Genomic DNA, 18060 nt, shown 5'->3' with positions numbered 1-18060 from the left:
TATTTTTATCGTTACCATTTTGATACGTTGAATTCAATAGAACATTTAAATTATTTCATATAAATAATTTTCGGATTACAAATAGGCGAATCAATTTTTTCTCTAATTTCTTATAACTTCTCAAAAACACTTGGATTGTCTCATTATATTTTTTTAAAAATAATATCTAATGCATGCAAAAATAGAAAGAAAACAAAAAACAAACAAACATTTCAAACCAAAAAATCGTTTTATATATATTATTAAAAATTACAAAAAAAGATCTTAAGGATAAGAGAAGAGAAAATGAGAGGAGCTTATCGAAAATCGCTCAAAGTATGTTAAAATATTATTTTGCTTTTTTTATAGAAATAATTTATTTACACTCCACTTAAAAAAATAAAAACTAAAATAAACGTCGACCTTAGGGCTAAAATCTTAAAATATTACGAGCAACTTTTGTCGACAGACGCAGTCATAAAATTTGATTGATCCTTATTTCTTAATTTTTTCTTCTTTTTTTTGTTTCTTTCAATATTCTACTTATATGTATGTAATTATGTTGGAGTAAAAATTAAGAGAAATGAAAAAAATTAACAGGTCTTTTTTTTTTGTTGTTGTATCTTTTAAGCTTCGTAAAAATATTTTTTTCCTTTTAACACACGTTTATACTTTTAATTTTTTACTTTTCGGGCTTAATTTAACTTTAATAAAGAAAAAAAAATGTATATGAAATAAATAATTGAACTGATATGTTTTTACATTATATAAAAAAGTGTGATTTCGCTTTCGATCACTCTCATTTACTACACGATCTGAATATTCTCACTATTTATGTATTTATTTTTAATTCATTTTAAATTTATTTAATCGAAATTTAAACTCTAATAGGTAGGTATAAATATGTTAAAAATAAATATTTGTTTTTTATTTTAATTTTTGTTTTTATTTCGAAACTAAATTTATTTAGCAATAATAACAATTCTTACATTTTTTTTCATTCATCTAAAACAATTTTTAAAGTAATTTTATTATTTGTTTAAATTTAAAAAGTCAGACGTTTTTTTTATTTTCTTATATACAAAAAAAAACATGTGTTTTCTTTTTTTTTTGTTTAAAAATATTTATTTCATTATAAACTATAATATATTTTGTATTTCATTAATTTGTATTTTATAGATTCTCCTACATTTTTATTTAGATTTTATTTATTAATTTGAGAATTACAATGTTTTTCTTTTTTTATTTTTAAATTTAATTTTAATAAAATTTGAAACGATATAGATAGACAACAGTCCAATAAAGTGGAAAATATTGCATTTTTTACGAGTGCTTATTTATGTTGTGATGTGTTCTATTCGCTAATTAAATTTATTAAATTCTAATCTGTACTTATTACAACAGAAGGAAAAAAAATTAAAGGAGTATTCGCAGCCATTACAGTAGTTATGTTTTTTTTTGTTTTGTTTTTTTAGTTTAGTTTAACATTTATGCACTAAGAATTTCGATAGTACAATATAAGAATTAAATTTATATGCATTTTTAGAGTCGTAACATTTAAGAATTAAACCGCATTCCGCAAGGCGTTTTTTCTGTATTTTTTGTTTTGTATATGACGAATATTGTTGTTGTTGTTTCTTCTACAAAATTTCTCATCATCTGCCATATAAATTATGTTTTCTATCTATCTAAACGAGTATCTTTTTTTTTACGATGAAGTGCTGGCTTGTGAATCCTCATCCGTTTTGGAAATGTCAAAGATTTCAGCAAATAACGGTGGTAGTCGAAGTTTTGTCCAATTAATTCGTAGCCAGTCTAGATGGGAGAAATGCCTTGCGCCAAGTGAACGCAATTCGGGTATTTTAGCCTCTAAGGCTGGCATTAGTTGCATAGCCTGTGGGGAACTAGCTCTGGAGCGAACAATTTGCACACGTAGTGCTTCCGTAATGCATTCTCGGGTTTGGGCAATGTTTTTGTGTTCGGTAATGCCAGTTCGGTCTGGAGCCAGTAAGACCATTACGGAGAAAAGACCAATTTCGGTGTCACTCAAATTGTAGCCATTTAGAGTGTTGGAAAAATTAACCATTGCTACAGTGAACTCAGTCTGAAAGAGAAAAAAAAATATTAGTTTTGGTTGGTTTAAAAATTATGAAAAATTATATTACTGAAAAAATTAAAACAACAAAGGCGGAAAGTTTTTTTTAATCATTTGAGAGCTTTTTTTCGCTATCCTTATTCTATGTATTATAAAGGGGACAAGAGAGAAAAAAAAAATAAGGATATAGAAAGTGTGTTTCTCTTATATCTTCTTAAATTTAAAAGAAGACAATGCAAATAAGGTGCTGACTAGTACACTATATTTGCTGTAAATTTTTACGCTGAGAGAAAAAAATGGAACGTAACATGTTGAAATATTGAAAAGAATTAAAGACAAAATTTATAGGTGAAACAACTAAAACAAATTTTTAAATCATATCAGACTTCAGATTTAGTTGCAGTTTATCATAATAGTTTTTTTTTAATTAGATAGCCTGATGGTTTAACCATTCGTTAGGATTTATCCCTAGCGGCTGGCAGTTCTTTCTTATCTTTTTTAAGTTTTATGATTAAAAACTACTAAAAACTAAGATCGTTTCTTTTTACCGAGCTTGATGTTAGTAAAATCAAAAACTGCAGCAGTTTGATTAAGGCCCCATGAGACCTTTTTTACGCAAATACATTCCAAAACCGATATCTTTTGACCAAAGTCTCGAAATAGATTTTGAATTAAAGATATGAGTTCATGATCAACAGGCCTAAGCATTTAGAGAAAGAGAATTACAAATCTATTGTCTTTTTTTGAACTTTCGAAAAAAAAATCCAAAAAATCCCCTTGCCAAAACAAATACATTTTTAAAAATGTTCTTCAAATCCATGGAGTTAGACATCTAAAGGTCTCTTTGATCTATTCATAACTGATAAAATCTATTCTTGGAGGTCTGTACTCCTGCTCTGTAACTTTATCACTGGCGATAAACATATTTGAATGTACATATAAAAAATCTATTTTCTTCAATAAATAATAAAAAATTTCTTTCAAATTCATAATTTATTAATTAAGAAGATAATGGTTTTGACAGAAATTTCTTTTATTTTCATGGGATAAAATGTTTTTTTCAGTAATACAAACATAAAAGTTATAGAACAGGGGCATTGGTTTCTGAGATAATTCCAAAAAGAAGATGAGATAATTAAAAAACAAAAATAAAGTGCACGACTGGGTGGCACGAACTTGCTCTTAGAGTTAAAGTTGCTTAAATTTTTAAGACTTTTTATATAATAATTTGGAAAATGTAGACGGTACTACTTGAACATAGGTATGCAGTTTTGATTGATATGTAAAGACAAATTTTCAAAATCGTTAGAGCCGTTTTTTTTTTTAAACTAATTTTTTATAAATATTTTTCTGGAAAAAAAGTTTTAAAATAAAATTGGTATGCCATTTTGTAGAAATCACTAATAAACATCTAAAAACAAAATTTCAAAAAAATTCAATGTCCAGTATTCGAAAATTTGATTTTTCAAAATAAATTTTCAAATTTTGTTTAAAAATCCAAAAATAATTTTTTTTCGAAATTTTATTTTTGGCTTATATTAAAATTATATAAATGATTCTTCACAAAAAGTTTCGTTGAAATTGAATAAGCGGTTTCGGAACAAATCGGATTTTAAAAAATCGGTTCTATGGCAGGTACCGTTAATAAAATTTCATTAGAAGATAGATCTTGTCTTAAAACTTACATTTGATTTTTTTAAATAAAATCGTTGGAGCCGTTTTTGAGCAATTTCAATTTTACTAAAATCGTTATATGACACTACCTCGGCTGCCTAAATAATAATACCTATGTACGCCCCTGTGTCTAGCTAAAAAATTGCAACTGAAAATATCTACCTCAATAGTATTTTTGTGGAAGCTTGCTCAAAACCACTTGTCGGTTAATTATTTTAAGGGAATTTTGCAAAGACAAGTGCAATACAAATGCAGGTTTAAAAAAAATGTTTCCACTAAGCCATTGATTTACAGGCCAACCTTATTGTCTGAGCTCTGTCTTAATTTTTAATTGACGTCTCATCGAAGCTTAATTTTCAAATATACTCACATCATAAAGAATGTCCATTTGTTGACGTGTCAAATAAACTCCATCGTCGAACGTTAATGCCGTATCATTGATCATGCGGGCGGCATGCGTTAGCCACACTTCAAAGAATCCCAACTTGATCAGAATCAATTGATCATCCTGAATGAAATCACAGAAGCCAGGTACACGTTTGGCAAACTCAACAACACGTTGTACGCCTGGTGTTATGCGAGCAGCAAATTGCTGCCACAGCCAAATCTTTTGAAGTTCTCTCCTTTCTGGCAATGAGGCATTCTATAACAACAAAAAAGAATAAAGTTAAAAAACGTAAATCATAAAAAAAAGAAAGAAAAAAACACAAACCTTGTTTACTTCATTGTCATCACTAACTCCATTATGTGGCACAAGAACAGGACGTCTCACCAGCTCTCTGGTTTGCTCCTCCGTGTAGGTGCAATACATTCGATGAGCCTGCGAAATGCACATAATGATATCGTAAACAGTTAGATCGGTAGCCGGGGGTGGTATATCGGGTATATCCGCAGTGGATGAGGCCGACAATTGGGCTGCCGCGCATGCCAAGTCTTGCGGTGATGCCACGGAACACATTTGTGGTGTTTGCGGTGTATTTGGTGTGCCTGGTGTACTGACACGATTGTTTTGATCGTCGGGCGTACCATTCAGTTCACGTGAACGCTTCGGTACTCGACCATATCGAACAGCTAAAAATAAATTAAAAAAAAAAAAACAAAATTTTTAATTAAAATTTTCATTTTTATACTAGTAGAGTAACTAAAGCAAATTATTAGGGAACCCGGCCGAACAGCTCTGATTTTGACGATTTTTTTTTTTTCAAACGTAGGTAATTTAAAATACTTTAAAGTCTATAGATTAAAAATTGCCGGTGTTGACGTATTGTTTTTTAAAATTAAAATTAAATTTTTTTTTAACAAAACCATTTTTTTTTTGCTTAAATTTCATATAACAAATGATAGCAAAAGATTCTCTAGGTAATTTAAGGAAAATATATGTATAAAAGGCAGTAAGGGAAAATCTTCCATCGTTTTTAAGCGATAAATGCAATTTTCTAACATTCTGACCTCAAACACAAAAAAAATATTTTGAAAACAACGGCAATACCTACAATATTTTAAAATACATTTTAAAAAAGCCAGAAGCTCATTCTTATCTCTTAAATTTAAATCCACTAAATTTAATCAAGACTTTTTGAAAAAATGGTCCTCATACTCAGAATTAAAAAAAAAAATGTTATTAGAAAAATTTAAAATGAAATTTAAAAGTTTTTGGCCATAAATATTATCAGTTGAATTTCGAAGCAAAAAAGGTAAAATATATCACACTTTTGAAAAAAAAAATGAAAAATTACTTCAATTTCAATGGTTTTTTTTTATTAAAACTGAATTTTTGCATTGAAATAATTAATTTTCTCAAAGACTGTGGGAATTAGGAACTTTAAATTTTTGCTATTTAACTTTCAACAGTAAGGGTTATTAAATGAATAAAAAATAATTTTATGTTTAGATGTTGAACTTTAAAAAAAAAAATAAGTTACATTTTTTTTTCAAAACTTTTATTAAAAAAAGTTCTTCGAAAATGAAATACTTTTTAATTTTGTTCATAAACCGTAATACATATTGACATTTCCTTTTATAATTTGAAATCATAAATGCGGCCAAAAAAAATTGAAAATAAATGCATTTTATATTACGACCAAGTTTAAAAAACGACATGTTAAAATTTTTTCAATAATTTTTTTTTTCAAAAATCTGAGTTCAATTACCATTCTTTCAAAAGCCGTTCAATTAACTTAATTTTAATTTTACATATATGACTAAGCTTCTAGCTTTTAAAAAATGTATATTTGAATATTGTAGGTGTTGGCGTTGTGTTCAAATATTTTTTTTTGTGTTTGAAGTCAATTAATAAGAAAATTGCATCTATCGCTTGAACTATGGAAGATTGTCCCTCACTCCCATATATTTTTTTTCCTTGAATTTCCTAGACAATCTTTTGGCATCAATTAATTTATGAAATTTAAGAAAAATTTTTGAAAAAAATTTGTTTTTGTTCACAAAAATCTTCAATTAAATTTAAAAAATCAAAACGGCAACACCGGCAATTTTTAATCTATAGACTTTAAAGTATTTTTAATTAAAAATATAATAAACCTAATAAGTCAATGATTTCAATGGGTTTCATTCTTCGATAAATCGTCGGCGTAAAGCAAAATTGTTCTAAGTACTTAAGGACTTAGAACAATTTTGCTTTACGCTGACGAAATATCTGAACTCGGTGTACGTTAAGGTTTAAAATGTACAAGTGGGCCTAACAACTTTTTTTTCAATTTCAAAGCATCAGCTCTAAAGTTTGAAAAAATTTGGGAACTCAATTTTGGCCCAAAATTATCATATATTTAAAAAAAAAATTTTGAAATTTTTTTGAAAATATCAAAATTTCGAAAACCGGAGATTGAATTTTTTTGAAATTTTGGTTTTAGATGTTGATTGGTAACTTCTTCAAAATGGCATCCAAATTTTGTTCAAGTTTTTTTTCCAACATTGATTTATAAAAAAAATAGTTAAAAAAAAACCATTTTAATATTTTTTTCTAAAAATGAAATTGCATACTTTTTTTCAAGCTCAATTTGATGTTCTTATTTACCTTTGAAAAAACGATTTTATTTTCATAAAATTATTTAAATTTCTATTTACAAACTCTTAAACATTTTAGCAACTTAACACCTAAGAGCAAGTTCGTGCGACCCAGTCGTACATTTTTATCTACTTGACATTAAGTCTGTTCAGCGAGGATTTTTCTAGATCAGAACAGGACAGGACAGCACAGTTTCGTGAGAAACGTCAGATCAAGTTAGAACAGTCATTTAAACGTCAGTTGTCAAAATAAAAAAAAAAAAACAAATTGTAAATTATATGAATTTTTTGCTTATCGGTTCTCGTTAGTTTTATATATTTTTTGAGTTTTTACTGCGGAAAATATAATTAAAAAATGTTTTTAGTTAGAAAAACCACGAGCACCCGAGAAATATTCGCACAATTAAATCAAAACAAAAACAAAAAATGACAGCTTTGCTTTTGACACTTCTCACGCATCTGTTCTAACCTGATCTGACTTAAAACCAAGAACAGAAAATCCTGTTCTAAACTGTTCTAGTTTTGTCAATGAACAGGAAACTAGAACAGTTCAGCACAGAAAAAATCTCAATGAACAGCAAAAAGCTGTACTTTTCTGCCTAGAACAGTCCAGCACAACGTCAGTGAACAGACTTATTAAGTCCATATTTGAGGTGTCTAAAACTATGCATTATATTCAAAAAATAAAATGTTGACGTGGTCAATTTTTTTTTTTGAAAAATACCATTTTTAAAATATTTATCAAACTTCAGAGCCGATGCGCGTTCGGAAGATATTAACCGATTTTGATTATTTTTTAAACCCTTCTTAGTCTATACCATTCGCACTTTTCTGCGCTATAATTTTGCAAGAAAATAAAATGAGGTTTCACGAGTAGATTTCGGTAAAATATTTCAATTTATCGATTCTAATATAGAAATATATTTACAATGGTCAAAAGTTTGAAGAGGAAAAGTTGTTGAATACTTACTATCAAGCAACCAAGAACCTACACGAAGTGAGTGAGACGTTAATCGAAATACCTATTCATTATGTCTTAAAATAGAAATTTATTCAGATCTTAGGATAGTAAGAAACCCTCCTATTCATTATGTCGATCTTTTCTTTGAAAGTTAGAAGACAGAGCCTGCAGAACAAGTCCTTCAGAAATGGACTTGGGCTGATGAATTTGGCAACAGAGCGAAATGTCATCATAGCAAACAAATTTCTGGGACTTGGCGGTTCTTCTAGTGTACTGGATGTCAGAATATTTTAAAGAGTCTAGAAACGGAAAATGTGGGATTGTACTACTTGTTGGAAGCTAAAGTTGGGATGCGGAATCAAAGGCCTACGATCTCCATTAATTTCTCGAAAAGACTTAAAACCAACATCAAGCCACTGAACTGTATAGAGTTTCAGAAGGTAACAAAAATGAAATTCAGGAAGTAACCAAGGGCGGGACTAAAAATAAATGCTGCAGATGGGGACTAGAACTGCTGAGACATTAGTCGGTGATAGTTTCAAAACACAAAAAAAGATACAGAAAGGATTACCGAAAGATAACTTTTGCTTAAAACTTTTATATATGAAAATGCTCCAACCCAGATAATCTTCGAATGCCTGCTCCAAAGCTCGAGACGGCATGGAAGACCCAACCTTCGACATACCTAACAAGGTAACTGAAGGCAGCAATTTGGTCTTAATCATTTTGTCGGTTTGATTTTGAAGAGGTTCAGAGAGATATAAATTTTTACGTTTAACCTACTTGCTACCATTTCATAGCTCCCAACCATTTAATGCATTTTAGCTGAAAGTTAAACTCTCAGCTATTAAAATACCTAAATGTTTTCATTAAAAAATAATATATACCTACACTTTTATTCTTGGGGCACCGACCTACTTCCTCATTCTATTTCTCATTTGAATATCTAAATGCATAAACAAACAGTTCACTGTTCTGTTATCTCATTACTCTTTCAGTAAGCAGTTAAGCACCACTATTATACATACACACACAAACACACACTAAACACCTAGTATTACAGTGCGCGATATAAATTAACCTAGTTCAGTCAATCTATACATAACGGGGTCATTCCACCCGCTGGGCAATGTGGTTTTAGAGCTTTGGACCATTGTCGATTTTTTGTTTTTATATTCGCGTTGCTATCTTTCACATTGGAATTTTTTCCTTCCATTAAAAATTAAAAAAAAAATATATTAACTACCAAACAAAACACAATAATGTACATTTTTATCTTTAGCATGAAAAAAAAATTATTATTATTATAATATCGATGAAAGAACTCATTGACCTTATGAATCCAATGACGGCAACGTCCAAGTCGAGTGACGACGACTAAAGGCCAGTTGCGGTCATTTTATTTTTTCGGTGTTTGTTGTTGTTGGTTGTATAGATATTATTTTGGTTAGCAGCGGCAGCATTATTGTTTTTTTAGGCGTGTTCATTGACTCAATAAGGAACAATGAGAACAAAAAACACTTTACAACAACAAAAGTTCAAAACTTAAATGTATTCAATAGTTGTTATAACTGTTTCAAAAGCAAATTCACTTAAAATTTATGGACGATCTGAGTCATTCTTTTGTATATTTAAATTAATTTTTTTTTGTTGTTGTTGTTTGATTGCGACCAACGATCGAAATTCTATAATTGTGCAAAAAATTGTGGGATGGGAAGATTTAGAATAGAAAAATAAATAGGTATTTACAGTTTTGTGGATTTTCAATAGCACACGAGATATTTGGGAGATGAGTTTTTTAATCGATTCAACGAATTAAAATGTTTAAAGTTTCGAGAGAAAAGATATGGTAGGCGTGGGAAACAATATAGTTTTGTGAAAGGTCTTTACGTTATTTGTTTAGTTTAGTCTTTAGTGGATTAAATGAGTGGGTTTTATTTTTGTTTTAAGTTTTTTAGCCAGGAAGTTCTGAATTGTTGGTTGGACATGGGGATTTACTTTGAATATTTATAGATACAATTTTGTTATGCTAAATATTGCCCATGAATCTCTTAAAACTTTAAAATCAAAGTATTTTGTTCAGTTATTTTCTATATTTTCTCTACTTTAAAGGTCTCAAACGTGTTAATATGCCTGTGTTTTTTTCTAATTTTGAAAAAAACTGTCTCAAATTGTGGTCGAAAGAAGTTTTGAGATAATTAATTTTATTTATTTTGTTTTTTCGTGGCTCAACGTTAAAAAAATGTTAATACAAAATGGTAAGAATCTTTACTATGGTGGTTTTCTCCTTTTTGTAAAAGTTTATTTGAAATAAGCGAAAATCAAATGGTTAACAAGATTTTTCTATGAAGTTCTAAGTTCTATTTTAGACCTTTTGGACTCAAGCCTTAGTTAAAAGTAGTTTTTTTTTGTGCCTGTTTCTGCAAAACGGGATTATGCATTCAAAAACTCCTAAAAACTATGTGATACTGATAATACATATGTAATTTCTTTTACAATGGTTTTACTGATTTGACGGAGTTTTTTTTTTAAATCGCCAAAAACTGTTGAATTCCAAGAATCTATGGACAGCTCGTATAATCAAATGAAACCCCAGTTCAAAAGCTATAGCATACGACGATGCCTGTCTTTCTAACACAATGGAGAAGAAGAGACAGTTTCAAAAAATCTTGGTAAAAAGTAATGTAGCCATAATGATGGAACAATTCACGTTTCTTGTTAACTTCAAAATAATTCTAGCAACAATTTTGTTAAACTTCTAACGGTAATACACTCAGTCACAAAATTAAGTATACACCCCTAACTTTGTTTAACCAAGACCGTTTAAAAAAAATTTAACACATTTTCGAAAAAAAATTATATGTGGTTTTATTTCATTAATCATTGCCTATATACTTACAAAAAAAAAAATGTGTCAAATAAACAATACTAAATGTAAAACTGACAAAAAACTAAACACAGTACAAGATTCACATTACAAAAGTGAGTACACAGAGAAAAAAAACTATGAAAATCTATGTAAAAAGTATAAATTCCTAAATTTTTTTGGGGAATTAATACATTTTTGGCTACCTCCTAGACTTGATGAGGTCAAACTCACTTGAAGGCATTGATTTTACTAGGTTTTTTGCAACATTTGGGACGAATCTTATCCACTCTTTCTATAAGACTCGTTTCAGCTAATCCTTTCTAACTTTTCTCACCAAATGGTCTCACAGATACTCAATAGCATCCAAATCGAACGACTGGGGGGCATTTGGATCTAGTTTTAAAAGTTTTTGAGCAAAAATTCACTCAAAAAGACCGAGTTTTGGTTAGGGTCGTTACGTTTAATGAAGATAAACCATCCATCTTAGCCACATTATTCGACACTCTAGTGCGGGTTATCTTATAAATTATAAAATGTATTAATAAGTATACCCATGCATTGTTTCCTCAATGAAGACCAAGTTACACACACCACGAGTTTTGTTTAGTGCCACTCTTGTTCTCAATGTGCGATTTGAGTTAAGAGCATTAACATTTGGCAAAACAAATTAGGTATACCTAAATTTTTTTGATCAATGTTGTTAGTGTTATCAGTAGCCGAACTGAATATTTTTAAAACGGAAAATATTTTTGTCATGTCTAAATACACTTTTGTGTTGTAACTTCTAGCGGTCAAATAACACATATGTGCCCTTAATTATGAAAGTGGACTAAGTCACTCCTAAAAATGGCATCAAATCTAGCCTAAAAATAATTATTATTTAAGGGGTAAAGTTAATTTGATCGCGAAATTGCAGTAAATATATTTCTTTATTGCTCCTTCAGTGATTTCATAAAAGAAATACAATTAAATCGTTATAAGAAAATTATTATGTAAGTTTTTCTTTAAATGCAAAAAGTGACTTAGTCCACTTTCATAATCAAGGGCACATATAAGAGTTTCGACATTTTATAGTGCTCACTAAAGCAAGGAGCATCGAAAAGAGGCTACTATTGACAACTGATCTCAACGGATCTGAAGAATAGAAAATTAAATTAAATTAAAATTAAAAAGGTATTAAGGTAGGTATATTTATTAAAAATAATACTGTACTGTAATATTAAATATATTACCTTTTTTATTACATTATATTTTTTAAATATTTTTCAGAAAAAGTATTTATCAAAAAAAAATAAATTAATCAAAATATGCAAACGAGTATAAAATATATAATATAAAAGACTTCTGTAAATCTGCCAACAGTTCCCGTAAAGAAGCGAAAGTTACAAATGATTACAGAGTGATCAAGAGTTTCAATCCTCTAAAACTGAGCCTTCCGAGGTCAAGAACGGAAATGAATGCGATGGAAGTTTTCGAAATGCAGTTTGAAGACCGAAATTCGGATATTTGATGTTATGATTGATGTATGAAGTCCCGACGGAACTACTTTTCTCCATTGGCGTATTGTTTCTGCGCAATACTGCCTATTAAAGTGAATTAAAAAAACTAATGGATAAAAAGCAAATCTTTTGACTTTTTTAAACGCAAACTGGTAGTTTTTAATACGGCCGCTTTTTGGTTTAAACTCGTATTAACAACTAAGCAATTAACCCTTTCGAACCCAAGCTATGAAAATCAATATTAAAAAATGTTTTTTTTCAGTATTATCGTATCAAAAACATCACAACTAAGAAATATGAATAGCAAAAAGTTATTTTCAAAAATAAAAAATAGCAAAACTAATCTGTTACTCTCATGCTACATTTAATTAAAATACACTGCCTATTACCACCAAAAAAAGTCGGACAACTGAGAAAATAACTTTTTATAGAACAATAATATATGCTCCTTTTTCTAAGCCAAAAAGCAAAACACTTTCTGGATTAACTTTTTTTAAATCTTTTTTTCAAAGTTATGACCATATATAAAAAAAAATTTTTTTGCAAAAAAAAAAGAAAAAATGTGAAATTCAGTTCCTTTTTCGATAAAAAAAATTAAAGGTATGATATTTGACTAAATTTTTGTAATAATCCAGTAACTAGACATCGTTATCTACATACATGAGAGTAACGCTGGGTCCGAAAGGGTTAAGTACAAGGAGCTTTTATACAATTCTACATTTTATTGAAATGAACAAACAGGAAACAATTTTTTTTGTTTGATTTTAATTTTTTATACAAAAACCGTTATTTATTTAAAAAAGTGCATTTAAAAGCAAACTTATTTTTTTCTTAATGACCTCAATACAGAAATAGCACTATCATCAGGTGTCCAAACGTAAATGTATTACAAAAACAATAGGATAAAAAAGAATTGAACAAACTACATATTTTACTTCAGACATACGAGTACTTGCCTACATAAAAACAATAATCAAAAGTCGTTGCCACACACAAGGAAATGACATTGAAAAGCGAAACTAAATTAAATTGCGTGGCACGTAATTGATAACCAGTTGATCCTAATAACGTGTGGGTGATTACCCTTCTGGTTTGTTTTTTGCAAAAGGCCCCCCAGGGCAACAACAACAATAAAAACCGAAGACAGTGCAAAAAACCCCGAGTGAATGAATATTAACAACAACAAAAGACATCTTAAAAGCATAATCATCTCAAGATACTTTTCTTTTCTACCACTTCGTTTATTTTGTTTCTTTATCTTTCATTTTTATTACTTATATCTTCCAGAGAGATAATTTTTTATGATCTTTGCTTACTTTATTTTTGTTTGTTTGCTGTTGTTGTTGTATTATTATTATTTTTATTATTAATAGCTCTCTTTTCGTGAAGTGAGAGTGTGATGACCTGGTGATTGCTTAAACGGCCTCGAATGTGATCAGCTTCCGACTAACGCCCACCACATACACTTGTATCTTGTCACATAGAAGATAAATAATTAATTGCACACACCACGTGCTTTTTTGCTCATAGATTTAATTAAATATTTTTTTTTCTTCATTTATTCTGGTGATAGCTTGTTATGATGATGAATAAAAATGTTTGCGAAATGTTGTTCTTTATCAAAATTTATTAGACCCATTTAATTTTGATTCGAGAACGTTTTAGATTCTTAAATTAGCAAAACAATTTGTTATCTAGTTGTGCGAAAACACATAAAAGTTGGGTAATAGTTTATTCACCTCTCAGATGTTTGTAGATAAATAAATGTACTCGCAAAAAATGCGAGCAAATTTCAGGCTTCAGAAAAATGTTTGCGTACTTGTTTTTGTGTTTCAATTATAATCTCTACAGCATTTTTTTCCTGTTAAGTTTTTGCACAAAATTAAGGTAGTTATTGACAAGAAATTAGGTTAGGCTTTTAAAATATTTAAAATTTAAATCAAATGACAGGAAATGATACTTATCAAATTTCATAATGTGGCTAATTTTTAGAGGTTCCCTGAGTAAGTTCAGGCCGTGTACTGATAGCATTTGGAAAGTTAAATCCCTTTGGCTATCATTTGTGTCCTCCAATCAAGATCACAAATTGTTGCATATGTATACGCCATTCCATCCTCAAGGGCAGTGGTAGGTAAGGTATTTATTATATCCCTTTCAAATTCTACTCATAAATTGGTAAAAATTTGCATTCGTTACTTAATTTAATGATGCAAAGAGAAATATGCAACCTTAATTAATTTTGTTTAAATAAGTTGTTTTTTTTTTTTTTTTTTAATTGGCAAGGGTGCGAATTTATTTAATTTTTGTTTTTATTCCAAGTGCTTGCTTCTACCATAAAACCACTTAGTTGACAAATTTCTGAATTCATATAAAAAAAAAATGATTTATGATTGTCTAGGCAGAAACACTTTTTGTTACGGCTGTGACACGTTTAAAACTGCAAAACAGGAATAGAATTTATGATAAGATAAAAAAGCCTATGATGTGAATATGTAAATAAAATTACCTTTATTTTAAATAAAGCTAGGAACACACATGTGATTTTTGTCGCTCGACTATACAATCGCAGAATAGATCATAAAATTTCAATGACTGTGTGGACAGTTTTCAAAATTTTAATAGGGGTAAGAATGTGTGTTCACGGGCATTGAAATTATTGTGATCCATTTTTGCGACTAAATTATTGCGCACCCAAAACCGCATATGTGCCACTAGCCTAAAAGAGGCTAATAGTTTAAAGATTGGCATTCTTGAAATAATCTTCTAAAAAGTATGTAAATGATTTTTAATCTAGTGGATTAAATTAGCAGTAGGCTTTTTATAATTAGACATGGTATTATTTCTTTGCTATGTTGATTGCATGTCAGAAATACCTAGGCTATAAATTATTTTTTTAAACTTTCTTTAAAATTTTGTTGATTAAATTTTATATTTTCGAGATATTTGGAAAGGATATTATTTAAAAATACCAAAACAGGCATAATTGTGTCAGTAATACTCCATTATTTAAAGTCAAAGTCCTAAATCGTTCCCAGAAATTACGTTTTGACCATTATTGTTTTTTTTTGTTTTTATTTTTTACCTCACAATGTAAAACGAAATATTTGCAGCAACCTCTTAATATTCTTTTAATTTAAATTATTTATGTATTAAATAAATGTTTGGCACGAAACTCCATAGAGGAGTAAGGTCTAACACTACTCCACCATTCTTGTGTGTGTGTTATTAATTTGCAAGGATGGAAGGGACCAACAATTTACCGCCTAGTCCTAACGGCTAAGTAGAAATGTACTTTTTCATGACGATGATATTCGCACTACATTTTATTAAAAAAAATACTTCTTTTATAAAAAAAAAAAAAAAGAATTTACATATTATTAAAAACTTTTTTTAAAAATTGTTTAAAGGTTTTATTTAGTCTTAATTTTTTAGGTAAATAAATTGCTTTCCATGGTGACAAATGGAATTTCAAAGTTTCTCTATAAAAAAAAAATGTTACGCATACACCGCAGTGACCCACAAATCTTTTTTTTTTTTAATTTCTGATTTGAATGAACTTTCTGCGTGAATTTGATCCTGCAACCTTCATGAGTTTTCCAATTAATATTAAAAGCAAAAAAGGACAATTGACTGGAAGACAGAAGTGGTCAATATTTTTTTCCCTTCAAGCTTCAACGTCTTTGATATTTTCAACAAATATACGCATACGCTTTTATAAGAAAAACATTTTTAAAAATAAAAAAAATCGTGTATAAAACTTAAGAATGTGTCAAGCTAAAAATGTTATTACCATTGAAAGTCGACCATTACCGTAAGAATATTTTTCAAATGTTTTCTCATTATTTTTAAAGGGTCACAATTGAAGCATCTTAAGAGCGACAACTTAAAAAAATTATCACTTTTGAAAAAAAAACTAATGTGATATAACTGCTTCTAAAAAATGCTTTAGAATGGAGGTCGTACTTTATACAAAGTATTTACAATCTCCAACTCAAGGGACAATAAACACAGTTCTCTATTTTCCGGTTGAATAGTGACATATTTTTACATATTACTTGCAGAGTTTTTATGGAAGTCTTTAACCACAAACTTCCCTGCAAAAACTAAATAAACTTATCTCTAATTAAATTTGACTTGAAAAATTCGTTAACTTGCAACATTTTATAAGTTTACAAAACCACAAACGAAAAAAAAAAATATAAAATTCACCACAATCCACAAGCAAAAAATTAAGAAAAAAAATATAATGACTTACTGTTCACTCAACTGTGAAATATATTCAATTAAATAAATAAAAAAAAAAACAAAAAAAAACAGTATTCACTCATAAAAAATGTCCATATTAAATTTTGCAAAAATGAAACTTCATACAAAAAAATTATGTACCCCAAAACAGCATAAATTAAATTCAATAAAATTTGAAAGATTTGGGGAATTGTATATTCATTCTTTTTTAATATCTGGGGAAATAAAACGAATGAAGGGACGGACGCGCGTTGCGACGACCAACAAACGTTATATACGATTGTATGTTCATATCTGACGAATAAAAAATTTTAATAATTTTTTTTTGTTCTAAACGTTGACCTAGTTTCGCACATAAAAATGTTTATATTTGTTAATTTAATCTTAATTAATGCAGACGTTCTCCTTTTCGGATTGTTTAACATCAGAACAGAAACACACAAACAAAGTAAAAAGCTAAAAAAGCATTGGAACAACAATGGCAATTCATTCTACTACAAAGCTGCTGTTGCTGCTGCTATTCGTCGTCGTTCCCTCTCTTTAGACTTTAGTAAAGGTACACACATCATCATATTATATCGTGGGGATCAACGACTTAAAAGACCTTCGCTTCAGTGCCGAGTGCCACCTTTTGGAGACGTAGAGGAAGCATGCAACTCGCAGCCTTATATAGCTATACAAAAAGCAAAAAAAATACATAAATTCTGCAAACATAATGATAGAACATAATGCCGACATGTGTAAGTATAAATATAATCGCATGAAAAACATAAATGAGGCAAGAGGGTGCAGGCTTTGAAAATGAGGTCAGGCACTATCACTGCTAACTTGGTTAGGAGATGTTTTGTTTTATTTCTTTTTTTTTTTTTCATTTCTTAATTTTTTCAGAGCATAAAAGAAAAAATAATAATCTATGAATGGTTATGGAATAAAATTAAAGAAAACAAAAAAGAAGTAACCTAAATCTGAGAGATATTCTATATATAAAAGAATAGACAGAGAGGTGACAGGTGATGCAGACTCAAAAGAATATTTTGACCTGTGGAAGCTCTTCTTTTAACTATAATTCACGATTATACTAAGACGAAAATTAAAAACAATAATCGTGACCTGTTTAATGGTGTTCAAAGAACTAAATGAAATCTATATTCATGAGACAAATATAAATAAATATAATCCTATTTAAGAACTTGCAGTTTGCTGAAACTATCATTTTGTTGCAACGATGCTTCAGATTTTTGTTTAATAACCGTACAAATACTAAACCTTGTGTTATTCGGCAAATATTTTATTTGCATCCCCCAGATCCATATTTGATACATACAAATATTTTAAAGGAATAATGTAAAGCTAGACTTCTGAATTTTCTAAGGAGTTAAAGCACAATCAGGTAAAACATTTTTGAGAGATCGGTTTTTGAATGAAATTTTAGACACATAAATTATTCTTATTAAAAATCGTTAGGATTTTTTTTAAATTGAAAATGTTTTTGCTATATATAAAAATAAAGCAGTTACTATTTTATTTGCTTGTGATCAGATCGATCATTTAGAAATTATGTAAGATCACTATCAACCATTATCATTATGTACTTCACTTCACTTCTTCAGGATGAATTTTAAAATGGATTTTGGATTTTAGGAGTCACTAAAATCGGGTAAAAACACTTTTTGTCGTTTCATAAAAAATTAAAAAAACTGAAAGCAAACTTGTGATT

The 18060-nt window shown here is 28.9% G+C and overlaps 1 protein-coding gene across 1 annotated transcript in view; it reads right to left on the bottom strand.

Moving 5' to 3' along the window:
- Positions 1-210: 210 nt before the first annotated feature.
- LOC129911760 (ecdysone-induced protein 78C) overlaps positions 211-18060 on the bottom strand; it is a 125428-nt gene continuing 107578 nt past the window's right edge. Inside the window, exons 5-7 of the mRNA XM_055989670.1 lie at positions 4461-4819; positions 4119-4391; positions 211-2083 (exon numbers count right to left, since the gene is read on the bottom strand). Of these exons, the coding sequence (XP_055845645.1) occupies positions 1688-2083; positions 4119-4391; positions 4461-4819 (1028 nt within the window). The 3' untranslated portion in view covers positions 211-1687. The remainder of the gene's footprint in view (positions 2084-4118; positions 4392-4460; positions 4820-18060) is intronic.

The sequence above is a fragment of the Episyrphus balteatus genome, chromosome 2 (genome assembly GCF_945859705.1).
Source record: "Episyrphus balteatus chromosome 2, idEpiBalt1.1, whole genome shotgun sequence".
Classification (NCBI taxonomy): domain Eukaryota; kingdom Metazoa; phylum Arthropoda; class Insecta; order Diptera; family Syrphidae; genus Episyrphus; species Episyrphus balteatus.
Note: the sequence above shows the minus strand (reverse complement) of the source record. Positions and strands in the feature narration are given on the sequence as shown.